This window comes from Lagenorhynchus albirostris, chromosome X (assembly GCF_949774975.1).
Source record: "Lagenorhynchus albirostris chromosome X, mLagAlb1.1, whole genome shotgun sequence".
Lineage (NCBI taxonomy): Eukaryota > Metazoa > Chordata > Mammalia > Artiodactyla > Delphinidae > Lagenorhynchus > Lagenorhynchus albirostris.
Genome location: NC_083116.1, coordinates 90,933,898 through 90,948,239, shown reverse-complemented (window position 1 = coordinate 90,948,239; position 14,342 = coordinate 90,933,898). Strand labels below are relative to the sequence as shown.

The 14,342-nt window shown below is 35.8% G+C and overlaps 1 protein-coding gene across 1 annotated transcript in view; it reads left to right on the top strand.

The window, feature by feature from the left end:
* Window positions 1-14,342, top strand: part of RP2 (RP2 activator of ARL3 GTPase) — a 41,875-nt gene that overhangs the window by 19,135 nt on the left and 8,398 nt on the right. The window contains exon 3 of the mRNA XM_060137566.1: window positions 4,231-4,345. Within this exon, the coding sequence (XP_059993549.1) occupies window positions 4,231-4,345 (115 nt within the window). The remainder of the gene's footprint in view (window positions 1-4,230; window positions 4,346-14,342) is intronic.

Here is a 14,342-nt window from a genome sequence, read left to right as displayed (position 1 = left end):
TAGTGGGGAAATTTATTTGGAGTTTTTAACTGTTTAAGGTGTGGGGAAGGCATTTAGGCATACAACTTTTGGAGCCCGTTTTGACTGAGAGCAACCTCCACATTACTTTCCTTTGCCCTATTGCCATGAAGAGGAAGTTGGTGTGAAACAATGAGGTGGCAGCTGCGACAGCAGAGATTGTGGACTCATGAGCAGGGGCTTTTAGTGCTTTCAGGAGTAGTGTTCTTTGGGTAGCAGCTTTCACTTGAAAAATAAATGGGGATGTGGAGGTTAGGGGCTCCAGAAGCAGCAGTTCCTCCAGTGGGGAGGCAGCAGTAGGATGTATTGATTAGTCATTAATCAGGCTTTCTTCAGAAAGAGTCTGTTTGAATTTAAAAATCAAACTTCCAGAAATGTAGAGGTGAATGGAAAACTCTCTTTGAATGGATTTTTTTTTTAAGTTGTAACACTTCTGTCAAAAGGAACGGTTTTAGAAAAAAAAAAAAAACTAGAAAAATGACCACCTCTCTGTAGCTTATACATTCTACAATGTAGAAAACCCATGTCTGAAATCCACAAAGTATATCTGAGGTCCAGTTTTAAAAACAATAGAAGCCAAGTATAATCTTAAGACTTTGATATTTTCTTTCTTGATTATGCCAATCTGATAAAAATGTGCTATGGATCTGGTGAGATATAGAAAAAGTGCTCTGGCCTTTGAGCTATCTAATCACATGTTAATCCAACATCTGAGAGGTAAACATTTTCATTATACTGTATGGTGATTTTTTAAAAAATCTACATACAGTTTTCAAGAGAGGTAATTATTCAGGTTAAACTCCTTTTTGGTAGATAATGAGGAGAGGACATAAAGAATGTACAGTATGTTTAAAGAAAAAAGCCATCAAAACAAACACTGTCATTCTTCATGAGTCATCAGATGTCCTTAACCTTTTAACTTTTGATATCTGTTGTACAAAATGGCACCGTTGTGTGCACTTTTTGCAATATGACCAGGAAGAGTGATGTTCTTTAGATGTCCTTCTGGATTACAAAATAATTTAAATAAAAATCCAGCAATAACAGTAACAAAAATGATGACAATAATAATAGCTAACAGTTAATATAGTGTTTATTATACGTCAGGTGACTGTTGTACAGTATTTAAGTGAATTAACTCACTTAATTCAGGAATAACCTATGAAATAGGTGCCATTGTTTCTCTTTATACAGATAAGAAAAATGAGCCACAGAGAAGGTAAGTAACTTGCAAAAGGTCACTTGCTGGTAAGTAGCAGAGCCATGATTTAAATCCAGGCAGTTTGGCTTTGTAGGCCATGGTCTTAACCCTTAAGCATGATGCTATTATGCTGCCTCAGTGGTAAAGGAAAGTTGATAAATGCCTGGTGGAGCTGGAATGTGACCGAAAGTGTGTGGAGGCAAGGCAGATACTACCCTCCAGCCTAGAAGGAAAAACCCTGGGACTTTTTGGCTAGAGTTATCCTGACTAATTCTGAAATCACAGAATTAAGAGAACAAAAAGAAGAAAATGCTAAGTACATGTGAAGAGGGTATCACAGCGTGCTGAAAGACCGGTAAGTTACATATCAAGAGAGCGATTACATATTTTTTAAAAAGTGAAGCTCAAGTTTCCTGGAAAATATGTGTAGAAGCTAGTTAATGCTGAGACAGAAAAAAATGAAACTTGAGTCTTTTCTCATATCATAACACAAATGTCTTAGAACAGCTTAGACTGGAACTGTGATTGCTAACTCTGGTTTTGTTAAACCCTAGGAGTAGCACAGAATTTTGTTTCATAGTGTTTTCATAAATTAAACATATCATAATGATTTTTTAAGGTAGGAAGTGTAAAACTTGAGAGAGTAGGAAGTCCAGAAAAACTGGGTAAACCAGAAAGTACATTCCATAGGAGTCAAGAGAAGTTACTAGGCCTCGGTTTTCTTACCTAAAGATCAGATTTCTTGCTGCCTCTTAACTATATCACAGATAAGCACAGGATAAATTAAAGTATTTGGAATTGTTTGGAAGTATTGTATAACTTAAAGTTGTATAACTTATTGTATATTAACATATACATGTATACATGTATATGTATATTAATATATAACTTATTGTATATTAAAGTTGGGTAGTTACCTCTATTTTCAAGTCTTTAAAAGTAGGGGCTTCCCTGGTGGCGCAGTGGTTGGGAGTCCGCCTGCTGATGCAGGGGACACGCGTTCATGCCCCGGTCCGGGAAGGTCTCACATGTTGCGGGGCAGCTGGGCCCGTGAGCCATGGCCGCTGGGCCTGCGCGTCCGGAGCCTGTGCTCCGCAACGGGAGAGGCCACAGCAGTGAGAGGCCCACGTACCGCAAAAAAAAAAAAAAAGCTTAAAAGTAGAAGAATTTTCATGAAAAAGAGTCTCTTCACATGTCTGCAGTGAAATATCAAAGTAAATATACTAGTTTCATAGTTCATTGTTTTTAGGTAACAGTGTTTTGAATTAATCATCTTACTTTTGTCAGTTTATGTGTCTGACTATAAAATGAGAGGTATTGGGCAGTCTAGAGAATTAGAAACAGATGTGGGATTGTTTCTGATAATTTAAGTAACTTTGCAGTCATTATCTGGCAGCGATGTTTATGTAATTTTCTGCTACATTTTTATGGATGTTTCTCTTTTTCTGAGGCAGCATTGAGGGCTCTGGAAAAGGATTTGAGTTTGAATCCAATTTGATGAAATGGTATGGAATAACGTAGCCATAGAATGAAATACTATCAACCATTAAAACTGATTTTATAGTAGAATAGTTGGGAAATGTTCACAACCAAGTAAGTGAAAATTTGTAGAATACTACGTATCTGTTTTTTTTTAAAGTAGATAAGTCTGGAGAGTTATATATACTAAAATGTTGACAGTTGTGGTTCTTTTTAGGAAGTGGATTAGGAGCAGGGTTTTCTTTTCTTGTTCATAGCCCTATGGATTTTACATAAAACATGTATTATTTCTGTAATGGAGGAAAACGAAAACCGGAAGGGTAAAAGGAAGTAAGCCAGGACTTCCCTGGTGGTCCAGTGGTTAGGACTCCGCGCTTCCACTGCAGGGGCCACGAGTTCCATCCCTGGTTAGGGGAACTAAGACTAAGATCCCACAAGCCACACAGCGTGGCCAAAAAAAGGGAAGTATACCTATATAGCAGTGGCATCTTTGAGTGGTAGCACTTTGGTTGATATTTCTTTGTTTCTGTTTTTTATTTTTTAAATGTTTAAAAAAATAAATGTTCTGTATTGAGCCTATTTGTTACTTTTATAATTAAAAACTCAATAGGCTTTAATTGGTTGAATCGCTTTACATTTTTAAAAAATACTTTCATAATTATTTTAAAAATTAATGTATACTCATTGTAGAGAACTGTAGAAATAAAGAAGAGTAGAAATAAGTTTAAAAATCATCCATAATGTGCTGTACCTTGAATTGTCTTTGTAGGAATAGTTTTAATTTATTTAGTCTGTAATCAGTTTAATTGGGTTCAAATCACAGCTCTGTCCCTTAACAGTTGTGTGACCATGGGCAGATTTCTTAACCACTCTGTGCTTTAGTTTCTCATCTGTAAAATGAGAGTAATAATAATACCTGCCTCGTGAGAGGATTAAACGTGTTTTACATGTAGAACACATAAAACTGCCTGGCACATAGTAAGTACTCCATAAATGTATTCTAGCGTTATTGTGCTATACTATATAAATTTGAATCATGCTTTTTAAAATTAACAGTATTATATAAGCTTTCCCCCTTTTATCATTTGTTATATTTAACAAACTATGGTATTTTATCTTGTGAATGTACCATACTTTAGTTAATGATTCTCCTCTCACTGGACAGTATCACCAAACTAAAGCTTCTGTTAGTTTCAGTCAACAAAATTTTTTTAATAAAGTTTAAAATTTTGAGGGCTAATTTACATTTATTTGACCCTTAATTGTAACAGTAGGCAGTACTAATTCTTTTTTTTTTAACATCTTTATTGGAGTGGCAGTACTAATCCTTAATCAGAACCACCCATCTGGAAGAAAGAATCTTGTGTATGTGAAAACTTGTTTATAGCAAACACTCTGAATTAATTACAGTTATAACTAAAACAAAAATCAGAGCACTGTGTTACATTTTATACAGAAAAATTGTAGAATAGGAAAATATTGTTTTAGTCTCAGGTCATTTTAAAATGTAAATGAAATTTTATTTCCCACAGCTGGTTGGTAGAGGCTTTTTCCTGGTTCAGACAAAGGAGGTATCAATGAAAGCTGAAGATGCTCAAAGGGTTTTTCGGGAAAAAGCACCTGACTTCCTTCCTCTTCTGAACAAAGGTACCTTCTGGATGATTGGTATACTTTTGTGGTTTTTCCCTTGACCTGCTGCTGATTTGATTTACTCTTGCCTTTAGTATTTCTCTTACATTGTCTTCTCTTTGTCATTTGTTTTATGTTTTTCCTATTACTATTCAGAAATGTCAAAATTTCACATCATTCGAAAAGCCATATGTAATCACCTAGAAATTAGGCATTAGGTTTTTTTTTCCCTGTTCTGTCACCTTCGTTCTTGAAAGTCACATTTTATTATTTTAAATTATTTTATTATTATTATTGTACTATAGTGAGTGACCATTTCCTTCTCCCTGCCCAGAGTTACAAAGCACTTGATAAGGATTCTTTCTGCCTTCAGTGTGCTTTGACCATACTGGAAAAGGAATAAGAAATATAAATAAAACAGTATACTATTCTGTGTATTTAACATGATCTGATTAAGTTGTCAGATACCGGAAATATGTCTACAAACAGAGGAACTAGAGTTCCTGTGCCCTCCTGAAGTGTTGCTGTTTGCCTCTATGTATTCTAGAAGACAGAGTACCATTCATCTATTAGGGCAGGGACATTTTTTGCTCTAGGCTCATCAGGCTTTTCTTGACTGGCCTGAGCAAATATATATGGTAATAGGTAATGCTGATTGGATATACCCTAGAAAGAAGGCACATCTGCATTTACATGCTCTTTATGTATAAATAAGTTGTAATAAACTGCAAAAACCTGTATGAAAATATTGGAGGACTGTTAGGATAACTTTAATAACTAATGCTGGGTGCAATTCGGCCCTTAAGTAGTAATACAGTATTTCATATACCTTAGTGGTTATTCTAGTAGTACCAAGGACTGGCTCCAACCAGTGCATGAATCTATCCCAGATCATATATAGGAAATTATGACCCGGCTCCTTTGATGCAGCCATTTTGATATGGGAAAATTTGATGAAACCTTGGAAACAAATCTTTAAACTCTCAGCAGCTTTCAGAAACTGAATTAAGTAATAAGTGTATGTAATAGACATCCTAAAGTGTGAGGATTAGGGATGAAGTGAGCATATGAGTAGGCCTAAATTAATGATTTATATACTTGTGTGATGTTAGTGAAGCGGTTTCACAGAATTGCTCCAACCCAGCCATAATATGTGTTCAAGTCACATAACATTCCACATGGAAGAAATAAAATGTTCTGTTCCTGAAAAAAGTAGAACCAAAACCAATGGACAGATGTTATAGGAATTTCAGCAAATAAATATCATATAAACAGCTTTTAGAACCAGAGATGTCCATAGGAAGTGGTCAAAGACTAATGAAGTTATGTCAAAAGGTCACAGGAGCCAGCTTGAAGGAGTCTCAAGAAGTGTCCACTGGCCAAATTTGGGTCAATTTGAGCATCAAAAACAATAATGAAGGGAATTGATTAAACAACAATAGAAATCCATGCATCCATAGTGATAATAAAAAAGAGGGGAGAGGAAATTGGCACTGAACTATGGACCAGCGTGCCCAGCCAGCTTGGAATCTACCTAACTATATGGTCTACATGGATATCATGAATGACTGCTAGACATTCCCACGATCTAGAAGCTTCCTATCCTCTATTAAGAGAGGCACTCTTCCATTAGCTTGAAATGACCCTTTCTCCAGGACCCCAAATTGGCTCACAGTAATAATCAGTTTCTCATCTAAGTAGTCACAGATCTTGTTTAAAATTTGTTTTTATAATCTGAGAAATATCTCCATAAAACTCATCAGCCCACGCTTTTTATCTAATTTGAAAAATCAACAGTATTGAATGTATTCAGTTAATAAATGTGTATTAAGCACCAAAAAAGGGGGGGCGGGGGGAGAGGGAATAAGGAAAGCTCTTCTGCTCTTTATAGAATACTCTGAGCTAATAAACGTAGAAGGAATGATAGACTTCAGAAATCACCATTTTCTAACCCCTGTTGTAATAATTAATTCAGACAAAGGTTATCAGTGGATGCTAAAACTATTGGGGTAAAAGTTGATAAAAAGTAGGATACTTATACATTCTAATTCAAATGGGAAGTATACCTTTAGAGCAGAGATTTGATGATCATCACACTAACCCAGTGATCAAACTTAGCATCACTGATGGCAGGGCAGCCTGACATTGTATTTCTCCTAATGTGATGCAATGAGAAATACACATCATCATCTATGAAGTATTCTTGCCAAAAATATTTTACCTGAATCTAATCGAGCCAAGACTTAATTTCTGGTTTATAGGAAAGAAAGGAAATCTGGAGACATGTTAAATGACACCATGAGGAAACTGAAACAAATCAAAAATAGAAGACATTTTACAAGATAACTGGCTAGGACTCTTCAGACAATGTCCTGGAAGACAAAAACAATGGGGGACTGTTCTGGATTAAAAGAAAGCTAACAATTAAATACAAGGAGTGAACCTTAATTGGATTTTGGGTTAGGGTGGGGTGAACTATAAAGCTGTAGAAGTCATTTTGGGGACAACTGGGGAAGTTTGAGGATGATATTTTGGAATTATTGTTGTATCCTTAAGTATGATAGTGGTACTGTGGTTACATAGGAGATGCATGCTGAAGTGTTATGATGTCTGCTATTTTCAAGTGGCTCAGCAAAACAAAAAAGTGTGTGTGTTTGTGCATGTCTGTGTGTGCATGTGTGTATATGTGTATAGTGTGTGGCAAAGCAAATGTGGCCAAATGTTAACATTTGATGGGTGTAAGTGAAGAGCAAATGGATGTTTGTTATTCTTTCAACTTTTCTACAATGTTTGGAATTTTTCAAAAGAAAAGTTGGGGGAAAATTTTAAGCTGCCCAATAGTGCATTGATTGATGTGGAATAATGAGCAGGCTGTCTGTGGAGATATTCCAGCAGGTGTTGGATGGATTGGGTCCTTATGTAAAAGTGGCCATCAGTCATTCTAAGGAGAGTTTCTCAGCTTCAGCACTGTTGACATTTTAGATAATTCTTTGCTGTGGTGGGCTGTCTTGTACATTATAGGATGTTTAGCAGCATCTCTGGCCTCTACTGACTAGGTACCAATAGCACACTGCCCCAGTTATGGCAACCAAAAATGTTTCCAGACATTGCCAAATGCCCCGTGGCGGACAAAATTGCTCCCAGTTGCAAACCACTGTTCTTAGCAGGGGGATGCACTTATTCTTTTGAAAATTCACTTTTATTTCAAATAGTTTATACTTTAGAGTCTCTAAGTTTTCCTCTTCAGTTAAAGTAGTCATAATTATTTCCTTTCAATTAATGAAGCTATTTGACAGCCAAATGAGAGAATTCATTGTGTTTTTCATCTTGAGAATCTTCCAAATTTGACTGATTCTCAGAACCATCTGGGGTGCTGTTAAAGATTTAAATTTCCACCTCCCACCCCAGAAAGACTGATTCAAATATCTCTGAGATATTCCCTTAGAATCTGCATTTTAAAAAGTTCCCCAGATTGTTCTGATGATTAGTCAGATTTGGGTTCCTTTGTTTTAGAGGGTCATTCATTCATTTATTCAACAAACATAGATGAGATCTGAGAAGTAGTAAAAGAGGAATCAGATTATATAGGGCCTTGTAGGCCACTGTAGATACTGTGGCTTCTAGTTTGAGTGAGATGAGAATCTACTAGACATTTTTGTTTTAAAATAAACTCTTTATATTGGAATAATTTTAGATTTTCAGAAAAATTGCAAAGGTAGTACAGAGAGTTTTGAAACTCACCTTCCTCTTATGTTAACATAAGCATGATACATTTGTTGAAACTAAGGAATTTACATGGGTAAAATACTATTTACTCAAACTATAAACTTTATTCAAATTCCACCGGGTTTTTTTCACTTATGTCCTTTTTCTGTTCCAGAATTCAATCCAAGATCCCACATTGCATTTAGTCATCATATCTCCTTAATCTCTTCTCATCTGTGACAGTTCCTTAGTCTTTCCTTGTTTTTCATAACCTTGAAATATTCGAGCAGTATTGGTAAGTTATTTTGTAAAATGTCCCTCAGTTTGCGTTTGTCTGGTGTTTTCTCTGGTTAGACTGGGGTTATGGGTTTTGGAGAAGAGGTGAAGTGCCCTTCTCATCACGTCACATCACATCACATCATAGGGCACATGATAGCAACATGACTTAATGCTGGTGATGTTGACCTTAGTGACTTGGTTCAGGTGGTATCTGCCAGGTTTCTTGAACACTGTAAATTTCCTTTTTCCCCCTTTCTATACTCTTTGGAAGTTCTTTCTATGGTCTTTGGAAGTTGAGTCACTAAGACCAGTCTACACTCAAGGAGAGGGAATTAAGCTCCACCTCCTAGAGAGGGGAGTATCTACATACATTATTTGGAATTCTGTAAGAAAGATTTGTCCCTTCTCTCCCATTTATTTATTCAGTCATTTATGTCTATCAGTAGGGACTCATAGATATGTATTTTATTCTTTGGGTTATAGTCCAATACTATCAAATTGTTCCAGTTTAGCCTTTGGGAGCTCTTTTAGGTTAGTTCCTCTGTCTCTTTGACATGCATTTTATTTCTTTTTCTTGCATTATTATGTTGGCTAGGACTTCCACTATTATGCTATGTAGAATAGTGAGAAGAGGACATCCTTGCCCTGTTTCTGATCTCAGGGTGAAAGTGTTCAGTCTCACCATTAAGAATGATGGTAGTTGTAGATTTTTCATACATACCTTTTATTAGACTGAGGGAGTTTCATTCTATTCATGGTTTGTTGAGGGCTTTTTTTGTTTTTGGGGGTTTTCTTGGCTGTGTCAGTTCTTAGTTGCAGCAAGTGGGATCTTTTCGTTGTGGTGCATGGGCTCTTCATTGCAGCACATGGGCTTCTCTCTAGTTGTGGTGTGTGGGCTTCAGAGCATGCAGGCTCAGTAGTTGCGGCATGCAGGCTCTCTAGTTTTGGTACGCAGGCTCAGTAGTTGTGGCGCTCAGGCTCAGTTGCCCTGCAGCATGTGGGATCTTAGTTCCCCGACCAGGGGTTGAACCCGCATCACTTGCATTGAAAGGTGGATTCTTAACTACTGGACCACCAGGGAAGTCCCTGCTGATTTTTTATCACACATGATGTTGAATTTTGTTGAATGCTTTTTCTGTATTTATTGAGATGGTTGTGTTTTTTTATTATTGAGTCATTTAATCTGGTAAGTGACTTTTGTTAATTTTGAATGTTGAACCAACCTTGTATTCCTGAGATGCACCCCGTTGATCACGATGTTTTATCCCTTTAATATATTGCTGGATTCAATTTGCTAATATTTTATTGTAGATTTTTACATCTTTGTCCATGAAGCATATTGGTTTGTGGTTTTCTTTTCTTGTAGTATCTTTCTCTGGCTTTGATATTAGTGTAATGCTGGCCTTATAAAATGAGTTGAGAAGTATCCTTCTTCTTCTGTGATCTTGGAGAGATTATAGAGAATTAGTATCATTTCTTCCTTAAATGTCTGGTAGAATTTGCCAGTGAAACCCATCTGGGCCTGAAGACTTGGGGGAAAGATTTTTAGCCATACATTTTATTTATTTATTACATAGAGAGCTCTTTAAGATATATTTGTCTTCTTGGGTGAATTTGGATAGTTTTTGTCTTTCAGGGAATTGTTTCATTTCATCTGAGTTATCAAATTTATAGGTGTAGAGTTTATAGTATTTCCATATTATTAATGTATGTAGGATCAGTAGTGATGTCCTTCTTATACTCCTGTTGGTGATTTGACGCCTCTCCCTCTCCGATTAGCCTCGATAGAGGTTTATCACTTTATTGATAATTTCAAAGAAGCAGCTTTTTGTTTTATTGATTTTTTCTATTGTTTTTCTCTTTTCAGTTTCATTGGTTTCTGCTCTAATATTTATTTCCTTCCTTTCATTTGCTTTGGGTTTAATTTGCTCTTCTTTCTCTATAAGTTTGGGTTACTGATTTCTTCTTTTCTAATAGAGTGATACTCGTTATTCACAGTAGGTCTGTTCTATAAAGTTGCTGTGAACACTGAATCAGTGAGTACTGAATTGCTACTCCTAGGAGAAATGCAGGGCTAGGTTCCTGCAAGTCTCTGGTCACAACATTTCTTTCAACCAATCAGTATAACCTTGTTGTATGTGTGCTTTTGTTTAAAGACACCTCATTTAGATATGTTTTTGATTCATTAACATTGAACGCACAGCCAGCAGCACTGTAACTTGTGCCTGAATGAAGCTTATCTAACAGACATTTTCTTTGTAAGGCACATCACAGGTTTCCTAAGCTTGGGAACATTAGACTGTACTTGAGCACTACATTTGAAGGCCATTTTAAACACTGATATTACCAACAAAAAGTATAAAAATGTGGCACTAGATGGACTGTGAAAAGGCCACTTGTTTACAGAATGAATGCTGAAACAAGAAAGCAGAGCATCACTTTGTTCAAATTTACCTGGAAACATGCATGTCAGGCAGCTCATATTTTTTGCCACTTTGTGTGTGTCCATGAATGACCATGAAAAGACAAGTATTGATTTTCAGTAAAATATTTTACCTATTTGGTAAAATAAATTTTACCAAGTAAGCAATTAGCAAATAAGGAATCCACAAATAATGAGGATTGACTGTATATGTATTTTGTGTTAGAAATTTTCCTTTAAATGCTGCTTTAGCTGCATTCTGCCAATTTTGATATGATGTATTTTCATTTAATTCAGGGTTTGGCAAAGTATGGCCTACTGTACGTTTTTTAAATGAAGTTTTATCAGAGCATAGCCACACTCATTCTTTTATTTATTATGTTTTGCTGCTATTGCACTGTAACAGCAGAGATGATTAGTTGTGACAGACATTGTATGGCTCACTAAGCCTAAAATATTTCCCATCTGGCCCTTTACAGAAAAAGTGTGCTGACCCCTGATGTAGTAGTTTCCCTTGAGACTTTTCACTTGATCCATGGATAATTTAGAAGTATAATGTTTAATTTCCAAACATTTGGGAGATTGTCCAGATGTGTTTCTATTACTGATTTCTAGATTAATGCTGTTATGGTCTGAAAACACACATTGTATGATTTCTATTTTATTTAATAAGTTAAGGCTTGTTTTCTGGAACAGAATATAGTCTATCTTGGTGAATAATCTATGTGCAGGTGAGAAGAATATATAATCTGCTTTTCTTTGCTGAAATGTTCTATAAATGTCCACTAAGTCGGTTTGGTTGATAGCGTTATTTAGGTCATCTATATCCTTACTGATTTTCTGCCTACTTGCTCTATGAATTAGAGGAGTGTCAAAGTCTTCAACTGTAATTGTAGATTCGTCTATTTCTTTTTTCAGACTCTATCAGATTTTGCCTTGTGAATTTTGAAACTCTGTCGTTAGGTGCATACACATCTAGGATTATGTCTTCTTGAAGAATCCTTTATTATTATGTAATGTCCCTCTTTGTCTCTGATAATCTTCCTTGTTCTAAAATCTGCTTTGTCTGAAATACAGCTACTCCACCTTTTGTTTGGTTGTTAGTGTTTCATCATAAAGCTTTATCCCTTTTCTTTGAACTTATCAAAGTCTGTGTGTCTAAAGTGAATTTTTTGTAGACAGCATATAGTTGGTTCTTGCTTTTCAATCCAATTTGACAGTCTCTGTTGCTGCCCCCGAGCTTTCTCTAGTTGCAGTGAGCAAGCGTTACTCTTCGTTGCAGTACACGGGCTTCTCATTGCAGTGGCTTCTCTTGTTGCTGAGCATGGGCTCTAGGCACGCGGGCTTCAGTAGTTGTGGCTCGCAGGCTCAGTAGTTGTGGCTTGTGGGCTCTAGAGCGCAGGCTCAGTAGTTGTGGTGCACGGGCTTAGTTGCTCCGCAGCACGTGGGATCTTCCCGGACCAGGGCTTGAACCTGTACCCCCTGCATTGGTAGGCAGATTCTTAACCACTGCACCACCAGGGAAGTCTGTGTTTAACTGGTGTGTTTGCACCATTCATATTGAAAGGGATTGATATCGTTGGATCAATATCTACCATCTTGCTAGCTGCTTTCTGTTCCATTTGTTCTTTGTTTTTTGTTACCTCTTTTTCTGTTTAATTGGGTATTTTTTAATGATTCCATTTTACCTCCCCTAGTGACTTAGTATTTATACCGCTTTTCCTAAATCTTATTTAATGGTCACCTTTGGTTTTACAGTATACATATTTAAATAATTTGAGTCCACCTTATAATAATATTATAGCACATCACCTGTAGTATATAAGGACCTAATAACATCATATTCTCAAATCTTCCTTCCCATCCTTGTGTCACTATTATATATTTTACTATTACATATGCTATAAACACCTAATGCATTGTTCACACTATTACTTTAAACTGTCAGTTATTTTTAGAAAAATTAAAAATAAGAAAAATATAGACATATTACTGGAGGTTTTAGAGCATATGAATGCCATGGTCCCTTTAAAATGTAGCTTTTATCATTCTGGTTACTCTAAGGGAGAAACAGAGAGACCAGCTGGGAGGCTGTTGCTGTAACCTAATTGAGACGTGACAGTGACTTGTTCCAAGGTCATGTTAAATAACACAGAAGAGTTCATTAGATAGGATATCCAGAAATCTTTTTTGTTTACTTCGAAGTCTCACAATTTTTTCATGACAGTTCAAATATTTAGATTTAAGGCTACTGCAAGCTATTTGATAAGACAGTCACATTAAAACAGTAAAAACATGACCAGTGATCTTGTTGACCTCATAATTCAGTTTGAAATAGTCACTTGAAGTAAGCACTTTGAAGTAACTGTAGTCCTCATCATTAGATAGAGAGACAAATAGAACTGCTTAAAAAGCGCATTGTTGGTGGTGTAGTTTTTTTAAAATTTAGGGTCCACACATGTTAATCAAAACTGATGCACTTGTCCACCTTTTTTGTTGATGTTTCTTTGTTGGCAAATTAAGTCACTTATTGGAAGCTCTTCATATCCTATTCAAAGGATAGCAACCAAGTTACATACTTGGGTAGTTCTACCAAAATTGTATTTCTGAATTCTAGATTATATTGTCTTTGTAGAATACAGGAACTTTCAGTAATAAATATCTGACTTTAAAAGATATATCTACTTATTTCTTTTAGTGATCCTGAATAAAAGCATATTCCATTCTACCTTAATTCAAACTTTCTACTCTCTACAAAACTGGAAACCCTACATTATCAGATTTTTCTTTTTAGTTCATATTTATTTGGTTTGAAATGCTTTCTAAACTCTTTTTTGCAAATTTCCAAATGTACTGTTTCTACTCAGAAGTAGCTTCCAATGACCCCATGTGTACCCATCCCCCAGTTTTATCAACCTTTTGCCATACTTTAAAAAATAATCTATATATTCTCCTTTTTGCTAAAATATTTTAATCAAATTTTGATATGTCTTGTCATTTCATCCCTAAATATTTCAGTATGTGTCTTAAACAAAGTGAAATTAAAAATGAATGCTTTCTAATAACAGTTTTATTAAGGTATATTTTATATACCATAAGATTATACCATAACAATTTGACAGCTACATAAATGTTTTCTTAAGTGGGGTGTATTATCACGTCTAACATGATTAACAGTGTCTTAATATCATCAACTAACTAGTTCATGTTCAAATTTCCCTAATTGTCTAAAAACATTCTTTATGTATTTTTACAGTTAATTTGATCCAGATCTAAAACTGGCCCACTCACTCACTGTATGCGGTTGTTTTGTATCTTATATCGCTCTTAACCAGAAACAGGTGTTCCCCCTCCCGTTTGTTTCGTGCCTTCGTCTTGTAAAAGAAATGTGGTCAGTTGTCCTGTAGTATGCATGGGTTTGTTTAATTTGTTCCTCTATAGTTCTTGTAGATTAGAAGTTAAATCAAAGCCTTGTTTACACTCAGGTTTAGTCTTTTGGGGGAAATATTTCACAGGTGGTACTATTTCCTATAATGAGAAGGCACATAATATTTGATTGTTGTACTTCTAGTGATGCCAATATTGTTAGGCTCAGGTGGTGACAGTCTT